The sequence below is a fragment of the Entelurus aequoreus genome, linkage group LG22, assembly GCF_033978785.1.
Source record: "Entelurus aequoreus isolate RoL-2023_Sb linkage group LG22, RoL_Eaeq_v1.1, whole genome shotgun sequence".
Taxonomy (NCBI): domain Eukaryota; kingdom Metazoa; phylum Chordata; class Actinopteri; order Syngnathiformes; family Syngnathidae; genus Entelurus; species Entelurus aequoreus.
The window spans coordinates 14,029,336-14,042,800 of NC_084752.1; the positions used below are offsets into that span (position 1 = coordinate 14,029,336).

At 31.3% G+C, this 13,465-nt stretch overlaps 1 protein-coding gene across 2 annotated transcripts in view; it reads left to right on the plus strand.

Moving 5' to 3' along the window:
* hand2 (heart and neural crest derivatives expressed 2) overlaps positions 1 to 10,617 on the plus strand; it is a 129,507-nt gene extending 118,890 nt beyond the window's left edge. For both annotated transcript variants that reach the window (XM_062032710.1, XM_062032711.1), the window contains one exon: positions 8,706 to 10,617. In XM_062032710.1, coding sequence (XP_061888694.1) covers positions 8,706 to 8,828 — 123 coding nt within the window. In that variant the 3' untranslated portion in view covers positions 8,829 to 10,617. The remainder of the gene's footprint in view (positions 1 to 8,705) is intronic.
* Positions 10,618 to 13,465: the final 2,848 nt, after the last annotated feature.

Genomic DNA, 13,465 nt, shown 5'->3' on the forward strand with positions numbered 1-13,465 from the left:
ATTACTGTAACTTGACAAAATATATTGGCAAATCCATAGCAATCGTCATAGTTTACTTTGAAGTGGGCCTATACGTAAGGACCTAAAGAGAAAGTAAACATATCCTGTAATCTTTTTAAGAAGTGCTCAACAATGATGCTGCCAACTGACAATATGTTGTTGTTTTTTTACCACAGTCAGGTAAAGTAACATATCAAAGTAGTCAACAATGACATGCAGTACAAATTAAAATCTGAGACAAATAAAAAGGTTTGAAAAGAAATCTGGGGATAAAGATGCATGTATCACAAACCTAGTGTGCGTGTAAAGTGTGAAAATGTGTGTATCACAATCATTATCTGTGTGCAAGATGTGAAGGTGTGTGTAAAGCGTTGTGTGTAATATTTTGCAAAAACTGTGAAGCAGAGTCTATGCCTAATATTAGGCAAATCTGCACAGTAGTTTTGTTTACTGTGTGTAGACTTTGTTAACTGTGTGAAAATTAAACATTTGTGTGTAAGCAATTGGCAAAAAACTCTAATACAATTCCAATTCCAAAACCATACAACCCAACAACATTCAGAATAGCAATCAACAGAGGAGTTGAGAGGACACACAAACATGACACAAAACAATCCAAAAGTAGTCAAACAAAAATTAATAATATCAACAACAGTATCAATATTAATAACAATTCCAACATAGCAGTGATTTGGAATCCCTCATTTACATTATCATTACAGCCATTTATGAAAAAATAAACACATTTAAAAAATGAACAATATTGTCACAGTGGCTTATACATCGCATCTCATAAGCTTGACAACACATTGTGTCCAATATTTTCCACAAAGATAAAATAAGTCATATTTTAGGTTCATTTGATAGTTAAAACAAATTTAAATAATGGATCCCATATTCCAATATATGACTCATTATTATCTAAACTAAATGCAGTTGTTTCTACTGATATCATCTCCATAGCTTGTGTGTGCCAGTCAGTATGTGTTGGACTATCAACATCTATCCATTTTTTTAGTATTACCCTTTTTGTTATGATGCATACTGAAAGAAATGCATTTTTACTCTTTGATGACACGTTACTAAATTGATGGAGATCACCAAGAGTACAAGTTTGCAGTGTCATTGGGATGTTTATATTTAGGAATGTAATTGCGTCTTTTGTTGTTTTCAACCATAACTCTTTTATTCTCTGACATTCCCACAATGAATAACCCAATTTCTCAGTTGCGAGTGTTGGGTTGAATTTTGCAGTTATTTTTATGAAGAGCAATCCATGTTTGGGGTTATAAGGGTATTATTTTAACTCAATTTCTGGGTTTTCAAAATTATGAACCATTTTTGGGTTGTTTTTCAATGAGTAATGCATTTTTGGGTAAAAGGCCTTTTTTTAATTATTAAAAAGTAACTTTTTTTCTTGAAGGGAATTTCATTAAGGATTAATCTAATTAACATTATTTACAATCACACATCTAAAGTACATGAACATATTTGAGCATGCTGTATAGAACTACTATGACCACACACGGCAATTCTTGTAAAAAAAAATGTCACTCATTTCTTGCTTTTGAGTATATTTTCATGGAATACAAATAATTTTGATCAGTAGTTTGGAAGGAGCAGGACAAACCAGCAGTACAATTTATATTTTTAACCAACTATTGGGTCAATATGAGCGCTAAATTGCGCAACCCAATAGTTGGGTTGGGAATAAGATAACCCAACATTGTAGGGACAATAACTCAGCTTTTGGGTTAAATAATTCAACGCAAAAGTTGGATTGAAAAAATTTACCCAAAATGTTGATTTAAAATAACTCAAATAAGGGGCCAGTCCTTTTTTGTACCAGCAGTTGGGTTAAAATTGGGTTATTTTTTAACCCAACATTTTTTTGTGTGTAGGCAAACATTCATATATATGTGTGTACAAACTGCAAATGTATTATATATTATGTAAATACGTGTTTAAAATTTAATGTATGAATGTCCATGTGTTTGTAAAGAATATCATGTTCTTTTTTTAAATCAAAATGGCATATCAAGTAATTATCTAATTTACACTTTATTTTGACAATTAAATTACATTGTTTTTCATCAGGTACGAATATAGTAGTTTTTATTGTCACTGTAATTTAGAGCAGTGACAAAAATGCGTATAGACTATTTACAGATAGACAAATATAAAAATGTGTATTTAAAATTAAAAATTGCAATAAGGTTAAAATATATGACAAATAAAATGAGGGTTTTCATGCAGCATGTGGATTATTTTGGAAGGATTGAATATGCACGGCTGATCATATTGCAGTGTACAGAATAAAAACAAAACACAGAGAAGATGTTAGTGCATGTTACGTTTTTGCAGACTTAATTAATTGCAACAAAATTATTTACTAGCTTTAATAGGTGCAAGCATTTTTTGTGTATATAGACAACACTCACAGAAGTGAGAACAAACAAAAGAGCACACGTTGCAGCATGGAGTTCCATGCAATTATCTGTAAAGTTTTTAATGCTATATTGGCATGTTGGATCTGCAGAAAACAAGCATAATTAACTTAAATTATCATCCGAGGGATCCTTTGAAAATGTATTTTGGGTCACTCAGACCAACAATAATATTTTATGCATGACTCAATTGATGCAATCTTGGCAACGTATCTTCTTTAATTCATATTTCAAAAACGTTAAAGTTAAAGTCACGTCAACTCTTCTCGCAGCACGTTCCGAAAACCTGGTACTGTAACGTAAGTACATATAACAGCAGTTTGCATGTGTTATTAAGGAAGTAATAATTCATGGAGAGCATGAAAACACGTGATTGTACTTCCAGAGGAAAATGTTTTAAATTGTCAGTACAAATATATCCCAATAATATCTCAATCATATGGATAGGCGTCAGCAATACTGGCCTGCAGCATACAAAGTAGAAAACATCCCACAACAACAACAACAAATTCATAATGCATGTGAAAGGATAATTATATTAACAGTGAATACACGCTAAGTCACCAAAAACAAGCAAAATATTTTTTCTTGAAATATACTGTACGTATTAACACATGGCTTAATGGTTTTAGCCAAATGTAAAATGTCAAAACGAAATCCTGTGATTTATTTTATTTTATTATTATATGCCCCTGGAAAAAGTATGGACACCCCTGATGATAAAGTCTGGACATACTAACATGAATATACACGTGTACAACTAATTAATTAATAATAAATTGTGATTGTTTTTTAATCACAATTTAAAACGTTAAACATTCTTTAAAAAATCTAAACAATTCCATATATATATATATATATATATATATATATATATATATATATATATATATATATATATATATATATATATATATATATATATATATATATATATATATATATATATATATATATATATATATATATATATATATATATATATTACAATTTAGATTAATAATTGTATTTAAATTTTAATTAAAAAACAATTATCATATTAATTATGTATAGTAGATTAAAAAATATATAATAACTGCATTAAATAAACAAGTAGAAGACATTTGCTTGTATTGTATGTTAAATTTAACATTTGAAATCCTTTTTTTTAAATCCATGACACACCCGGATGTTGGTTAGGGGATCAGGGGTTGTCATTATGAATTTATGAAACCCTTGTACGCACTTGTGATTAAGGGGTTATATAAATATAATTTGATTTACTGATCACATTTTATACTAACCATAATTTGCTTTCATATGCAAAGTAAACACGAAGGGATTGTGGAGGTTTTGCCTGCATCGTCAATAAAGCGCATCCAACTTTGCAGCACGAAAATGTTATTTGTAGAATGATGTGTCATTTGTCAAACATGTACACCTTTGCCTCCGTCACTTGCATGACGTAATGTTCTTTATGGCTTATTATTGATCCCATGCACGAGTTATTATTAGACTTAGACTTCATTTTTATTGTCATTCAAATTTGAACTTTACAGTACAGATAAGAACGAAATGTCGTTACATTAGCTCATGGTAGTGCAGGATAAAAAAGCAATAAGGTGCATATATAAATAAATAAATAGGTTACTGTACAGATAAATATATTGCACTTTTTCATATGCATCCACGTTTATGGATATATGTTATATTGTCTTTTTTATTCCAGCGAGTTAATCCATTTTGGGGGGAGTTGAGAGGATAATTATGATGCGTTCAAGAGTCTTACGGCCTGAGGGAAGAAGCTGTTACAGAACCTGGAGGTTCTGCTTCGGAGGCTGCGGAACTTCTTTCTAGAGTCCAGCAGTGAAAACAGTCCTTGGTGGGGGTGGGAGGAGTCTTTGCAGATTTTTTGAGCCCTGGTCAGGCAGAGGCTTTTGTGGAATTATGTAGAATGGGCCTGAAAATATTTAACCTATCTATTAAGTGGAAGTGGGGCAGCATGCACAGGAAATGATGATGATGATGATGACATCGAGTAGACATCATTTGTTTATTTTCTTGGGTTAAAAAAACATGTGCTTCATCATTGAAATAAGAAAAAAATTGGGAGAAGCTTTACAATACTAATAATAATAATATGTGCAGATGATTCCATAGAATTCCGCAGAAATTGCAATAAAGTTAATTGTTAAATCTTTAAAAAGTGTCTCCTTAGGCTGGCTAATAAGGCTCATAAGTAACAAGATAACTATATAATAATCCCCCATACGCGTTATTATTATCTTTACTGTTTCACCTTCTTAATAATTGGGACGGATTAATGGCACTTTGTTGTTGCAGTAGATCACTTAAGCAATGTAAGATGTCCAAACTTTTAAAGCTAGATAAAAAAAATACTGGTTTATTAGACCTGCTAAATCACAACGATTTTATGTTAATTATGAAGGCATTATAACTATTAAAGGAGGAAACACATGCAGCGTTAAAAGTGTGACATAAAGCTTGTATATACCTGTAATTGTAATTGTGAATTATTTTTTATTTTTAGTGTGGCTCTGTACTCATATCATATGTAGCGTTTTTTTGTTAGTTTTTTAAAATAATATGCTAACCTATAATGCTGAATGAATTAGTTGACATGCAGTTTTTCTTAATTCATTAATTATTAATTATTATTATTATTAATTACATTAATTATTAATTAATTTGTCATTTATTAGTTATGTTAGGGTCGAATTATGTTTTTTTATCCTATCATTTTTTTCAAAATAAATACATTACAGTACTGTAAGGAAATACTGCCAGATATGTCCAATGAGCTCCGTCGTCACTTGTTGTTTGGGCAGCCAATGAGCGCACGGAATACTGCGATGCCGCGCACTCATTAATGTAACCAGGAAGAAGAAAAAGGCGCCAATATAACGCGGAAGTTACAACCCGGTTTGCATATGACAACAAACGACTTGATGGAACATTTTTAAAAGGTAAAAAATACATTTAAATGTGCTTTTAGTACACTACAATGTTGCTTAATTGATACTTAATTTATAGAAGCCACTCTAAGAACATTCATTTTACTTTTACTTTTGGTTACACATGTATCACTGCTGTTTGTTTATGTATGTTGAAATGTCAGCAGAATGACCAGGAAGAATAATTACAGAAAAACAAGAAGTGTAGTCTTATCTAACCAATAATCAATACGGATGTAACTTGATGTAATAATTACAACAACCTCAGGTTCAAGTATGATTAAAATAAGGTATTTCCTCTCAGTCAGGCAAAGCAAAATATTCTCCATGGCAGTAAACGTTTCAACCTTAAACAAGGGTTGAATTGCATAATTCTTTATGTTTATATTTGTATGCACTGTATATTTATCCATTATATATATATATATATATATATATATATATATATATATATATATATATATATATACATATATATATATATATAATGTATTCATATATATATGTATTTATATATATATATACATAAGTGTATTCATATATATATATATATATATATATATATATATATATATATATATATATATATATATATATATATATATATATATATATAAATATATATATATATATACATATATATATATATATATATATATATATATATATATATATATATATATATATATATATATATATATATATATATACATATATATATATATATATATATATATATATATATATATATATATATATATATATATATATATATATATATATATATATATATATATATATATATATATATATAATATGAATATGAATAAGATTGCATTCCCATCCATCCATCCGTTTTCTACCGCTTGTCCCTTTCGGGGTCGTGTTCAATACCGGTAATTCAATAAAACATTTTGTATTCAATGTCAACATTATCACGTATTATACAACTTAAGCATATGTTTTTAGAGATACTTTTTAAAAAAAAGTGGATGATGAGGAAGATAATATTGATGAAAATAAATGAAAATATGTTAAAAAAAATATATATATTTATTGTTTTAAAAAGTTTCCATATGGAGAGTGTTTTTTTGTGTTGAAATTGAGTAAACGTAAGATCAATTCAAAAGGTAATGCAAATCAATATAAATGACTATTTCATTCATAAAAATGTTTTTAATTAAAAAAATTTGTACACACGTACAACACTTAAGACCTTCAGTATATCAGTATGTGGAATTGAGTTATGGTATGGATTAAGCAAATAAATCAAACAATGTACTAATATGATCCACTTCAAGAAACTCTTCAAACTTAAATTGTTTACAAAGTACAAAGAAGAAGAACCATGATATTATCTGAATTTATTTTATCCATCCATTCTTTTTCTAGATAATGTTATTTATCTCACCATATGAAATATAACTTACTTCACTGATTATTATTTATTTATATATTTTTTTAAATTGTTATTACTTATGGAGTATATTGTGAAAAAATTGAGAACAGGAAGCGAACAAAAGTTTTAGCAACTGCTATGTAAAGGAAAAGGGGTAGGATTAAATAAGCTCTGTTCCTTCCTACTCCTTTTCGAACATGTTGAATAGAGAAACTGGAAATTGTGATGTATCATGTTGTATGCATGCATGTTCCAAATAAACTCAAACTCAAAACTAAAAAATGTAAAAAAAATATTATATTAATAATATGAATAACCGTATTCTTGGACGGACAACGTTTTTCAGCATAAATAAGGGAACTAGATCAATGTATTAGTTTCTTACTATCTTGTTGACATATAAACTGAATCATTTAAGGGAAAAAAGTAGGTTATAGTTTTATAACCTACCAATGTGAGTCATATCAGGTTTTAATATTATTTGTATTCAATTATATTTTTTCATTTATTTATCTCTGGCAATTGTGTTTATTATGTACACATTTGTATCCTGAATGGTGTCCATGTTGGTTGGTTGCATGTAACTTCAATATGGGGAAGGGAAATGAGTGAAATTAAAGTTAATTCAAATCATGTATTAACACTTCAGTGCTGTTATGTATGAATTATTATTATTACCGTAGGTTTTCTGATATATGTATGCCATTAAAACATACATTCATAGTTAAGCTGCTTTGACAGCATTGTCTTGATATAAACATACTGCTTTCATTGAGTTTAAGACATAAGAAACATGAGATTTGTATTGGCACTTTTTAAAATTGTTATACATTATTAGCAGTGAGGTGCAGTAAAATTATAATGTACTGGAAATATTGCAATAAAATAAAGGATACCATTGAGTATATGTAACATTAACATTATAATACTTTCATATTTGTGTTGGTTATTATCAGTTTTGTTTGTATGCTTGTTAATATGCATTCATTTAAAGTAAAATAATGGTAGATATAGCACATCATGGACCTCTGATGTTTTTTCTGCGTCAATTCATGTCACAAATAACATTTTACAAATAGTTTAAATTGTTCATGGCAAATGTAATCTTTGTTAGAAAACTTGACACTTTTTGTTACACAAATGTACTTCAAATTGAGGCAAAAATTAAAAAAAATGATTGAAACAGTGGCAATTATCAAATGTCTTATTAGCATTTTTGCTAATGCTACTTGCTTTAAAAAATAAGCCTCATAGCCCCAATATTTTTCTATCTTTTTTTTTAATATACATTAATTAAAACAATGTACTGTAAGACTTATATTTGACACCCTATTAAGATTAAGATTAAAGATTAAAGTACCAATGATTGTCACACACACACACTAGATGTGGTGAAATTTGTCCTCTGCATTTGTCCCATCCCCTTGGGGAGCAGTGGGCAGCAGCGGCGCCGCGCCCGGGAATCATTTTGATGATTTAACCCCCAACTCCAACCCTTTGTTGCTGAGTGCCAAGCAGGGAGGTTATGGGTCCCATTTTTATAGTCTTTGGTATGACTCGGCTGGGATTTCAACTCCAACCTACCGATCTCAGGGCGGACACTCTAACCACTAGGCCACTGAGACAAAAGAATTAGACTTGTAAAACTTTTTTTTTTTTAAATGATTTTTAATGACAGAAAATAAGCTTTTGGAAACGAGCTAGCTTACCTGACACACCGCCGTCTTGGGGAAGCCATATCCAAATATAGTCACATGATGACAACAATCCAAAATGTATCTTGTTTAATCAAGCTTTTTAGCTTATTAACTGTCTGGGTCAGACCATTATCAACTAGACCAATTTAACTGTGCCTGAGATTGTGTGTCTTTATCATAAAAGCAATAATAGTATTTTTGTCTGCAGGTGGATGTCCCCAAAACAGCGCCATCTTCGTCCTCGTCCTCAGCTTCAGCGCAGGGCGACAAGAAAACAAAAGGAAGGACAGGATGGCCCCAACATGTCTGGGCTCTGGAACTGAAACAGTAGCTGAAACTTGCTTTCAGGTCGATTGCACTCACAGGAACTTAAAGTCATCATCTCGTGTCTGGTGTGGATGTCTAACCAAAGGACAGACATTATAGTCGCCATGGACACTTACGGTGATGTATTTCTACACTTTTCTACTGTCTGGAAAGTCTCCACCTTAAATGTTAAAGAATAAAAATGCATTCCGTACACTTGGAATTCACTTGAAACCAACTGTCCAAGGTGCGGCCCAAGGGCCATTTTCAGCCTGTAAATTGTTTTTGTTTGGCCCCTTGACATATTGTAAAATTGTTAGAAATTTGACAACACTTTGCTTCATCACATGCACCACAAAGCAAATATGTGGATGTTGTGTGTAACATATATTGACTTACATTAGATTGCTTTTAGTATCTTAGATACAAAACATATAAAAAAAAGTGACTGTGCGTTCTTAATTTTTTTGGTGTGCCGCACACACTTAAAAGAGTTTGGACACCCCTGGCCTAGCATAGAACCAGTGTCCACTGCAGAGGACGCATGCTGGTTCTCAGGTGTATAAGTCAGGGGCGTCCAACGTGTGGGCCACAGGGCATTTTTGTGTTTTTTATCGGCCCTATACCATATGGGGCCAATTTTTATTGCCCCTATACCAACAAAAGGGCATCATTTAAGAAGAAAATCTTGAAATGTTGATAGAAATACTATTATTAGCTAGAAAAGCCCTTTAAGAACCAAAATAGTAAGGAATAATAATTTTAAAAAATGCAGAATCCACACATTTCTGACATTTCATGAAAGTTTCACAGAACATCCACTCATAACTTTTTTAGCGATGTAACAAACAAACAGACAAGCAACTCCCTGGCTGAGGCAATAAATTGCCAAGTCCCTCCATGTTTGTTTTGTTTGTATGTCACTTCCAAACAAGCTGCACGGGGCTGCAAGCTCGTCTTAGTTGTCTGTGTTATAACATGAGCTGTGTTTGATTTGTATCTTTAGAGTATGTGAGGGACGATACAAAAAACCCCCAAATGGTCGCACTTTGGACACCCCTGGCTCAAGTTGTGTTGTTTTCTAAGAAATGAGAGTGAACAAATTTGATTGGTGATCGTTTGACACATTCATCCAGGGCCTCATAAATAACACCACTTACACACGGACACACACACACACACACACACACTCTCACACACACACGCACGGACACACACACACAGGCCAGCTGGCTCTCAGTTTTATTTAACTTGATATATTTATGTGCAATGTGGCCAACAAGACGAGCCAATCTACCACTCCACTGAATGCCAAAATACAAAATACACGGTGTCCCTTGAGTCTAGACATATAAAACACACTTATAATATAAAATTATACACAATAATACTTTACTGTGTAATTAGTCAATACATAAAATACTAATTACTGTTAATAATACAATAAAATACATTAATTAAATGAATAAAAATAAAATATGATTATTTAAAAATAATCATTAAAACAAATGACCTAGAATATATATAAATATTCAAAATGTATAATTTATTAAATATGAGAAAACATGTATATGTTATATTATATGTATATATTGAAATATATATTTGTAAATTCTTATTGGCTTTTGTGTCCAGACTTCAGGGACGCCCTGTACTAAATGTTTGTCATGGTTACACCAGAAGGTGTTTGTGAAGTCTTTGTGTTTTTGTACTGTCTGAGCTGTAAATAGATGTTGTGACAACACAAGGTCTGTGTTGTGGAATGTAAATAATAATATTAATAATAATAATAATGTTAAGTGTATAGGATGTAATCTGTGTCATGAATTTAATAAACCAACAAGTGTTTACATGTTAACTTTTCTCATGTCGTTAAACTATTTTTGATTCATTTTTGTTTTTTAATTGCATCACAAATAAGGCAAATCAGAGTAATTTGCTTTAGGCTGTCTTTCCTTTAACTTTGGATTCATATTCAACAAAACAACAAAACTTGAGTAAGCACGCCACAGTACTGAGGGTTTCAGTTACCGACTTGAGGTCTTCACTTATGGTCTCTTTGTCGCCAAACATTTTTGTTGATAGTCTTGTAGTCTATTCCAATCTTTTGCATGCCTGTGGTCCTTTGACAGCTCTTTGGTCTTGCCCATAGTGGTGAGGAGGTTTGAAGGGAAGAGACTGTTTTTTTTTATTCACATAATGGGTATATCTTAATTTCCTCACTGTGCATGTATAACCCACTAGAAGTGGGGACATTCCGTTTTTAATTATCTTCAAAACTAAACAGGACATAAAAGTTCTGGAATTTTATAAAGGGTATATTTTTGTGTACTTTTTTTGCTAGAATGTCTCAATAAACTTTTTTTAATGTTGACTATTTTGATCAGATAATGTCATAGGTTTAAATTAGTAAAATAACTAATGTTATGCAAATGTATACTAATTGAATTGATCAAAAGTCATCTAAAGGGTTATAATAAAATGAAAACATGTTTGGTGTTATTGTTTAAGGCTGAAGTTGACTGAGAAATTTGAGGAAAAAAATAAATAAAACAAAAACAAACAAAATAAAGAATCTAAAATGTTTGTATGCCCTTTAAAAAGGGACTTATATGGGGTATATTGTTGAATAACTGCCAGTGTATCAAACACCTGTAAAATAATTGGACATTGCAATTTTTTATTTGAATATTTAACATGAAGAAAACCCTCTTAGGAAAAAAATCATGTATAATGGACTAACACGTAGTGACAATAATTGGTACTTTAACTTAACTGTGTATTATGGACAAATTTCAGCAAACATTTACTGGAAGGACAAAAAATACCACATTTGTCCCCTGAGGATTAATTTATAAGTTAATAAGTATACAATTACAAGCTTATATTGATCTACTGCTCCACTTTTTGATTGGACAAAGTCCTGTTTTTTTGTGGAAACAAGAACAGGGTAGAGCTGTTTTCGAAGTGTTTGCATGAGACATTTTTATCTTTTACTACAAAGCGGATATATACCGTATCATTTTGTCTGTGAATGTGATGATGCCGTTTTTAAGCCTGAAAATATAAGCGTTTAAAAACTTAAAATACAGATACTGCACATCTCCTGTGTTTGACTGGTGACCAATTCAGTGTCTCAACCAAAATCAACTGGGAAAGACTGCATAAAAGACTCTGCAAACTATATTAATCCATTTTATAGAAGAAAGTTCAGATTTGGTCGCAATTGCCATGGATGAGGTCACATACCACCCCTGAAAAAGCACCCCAAAATGGCTGCTTCACACCAAAATGGCTGACATCCTGTACGTTTTCCGAATCGTGGTCTTTTGTAGGTCTACTCATGCTAGACATCCCAACATGCGCCATGTTGCTTCAGGGGCTTATTTTTTTTAACGTTCTGGGTGGGTGTGAGCATCTCGCACGTCTGTCCCTTTTCTGTGCATTCTAAATAGTAAAACTGCTAGTAAGAGGCGGCAAACAATGCAGGTAATGGGGATATGACCTATTTCGCCTATAATGCCCTCTAAAAACCATCCAAAAAGCCTTCAACAACGTTTTATACATCCAAAGAGGTTCATTAGGTCTTCAAAAAAATTATGTAATTTGACCCGTGTTTACTTCCGTACCTGATGGTTTTAGCTGTTGCCTTCCTCAGAGGTTGTCACGTGCACGTGAAAGAAAACATTTTATACACGCTGTAAGTGTGTATGTAACGTAGTAACAGGCACATTCATGATAACATCTAATATTTACAGGATTTTGGTAATTTTAAGTATTACCATAATTTATTTCCTGTTGCATTTAGACTTAGACTTAGACAAACTTTAATGATCCACAAGGGAAATTGTTCCACACAGTAGCTCAGTTACCAAGGATGGAAAGGATAATGCACACAAGGGCACAAAAAGAGGGCAAAAACAAAAGGTATAAAGTAGACTATAAATGTACCATAGTAGCAATATAACATATATGTAATATTTACACATTATATATACAGTATATAATATAAACTGGTATATTATATTATGATATTATATTATTATATAATATATACAATATATAACAAATCCCAATTACTGTGTACAATATTGCAGTACATTTCACAGCTGCAGCAAAAAAAAGGGCAGCATAAAATAAAGAGTAGATCCAGCAGAAAATATAATTTATCAACAAAGAGAGGTAGCTAACATTTATTTATTTACCCCCCGCACCTCCGTAAGGGACAAGTGGTAGAAAATGGATGGACGGATAATATATTTAAACGGTAGCATTCGTTGCTCTGCGTTCTGTGAAATCAATGTCAACTTATTTATTTATTTACAGACAATTTTATATGACATTATTGTTGGTTTTGTTAATATCAGAGTTTGTTCAGCAAAACGGTAATCCTTAGAAGCATACAATTTATGGGTTAAAATATACATCATCATATAATATACAAAATTCAGTAGAGTACAATTATTTTCAAAATGTACCCATTTAGTCAAAAACAGTGTGTTTGCTACCACTATCATTATCATGTATCAATTGGTAAATATTTTTAACAGAAAGATAAAACAGTGACTTACAATGTCCGCTCTCACTGAAATGCCGACTGATGGGATGTTGTATTTTTCAGCACCTGTGCTCTCCTTGAACTGGTGAATTCAGAATCATCCT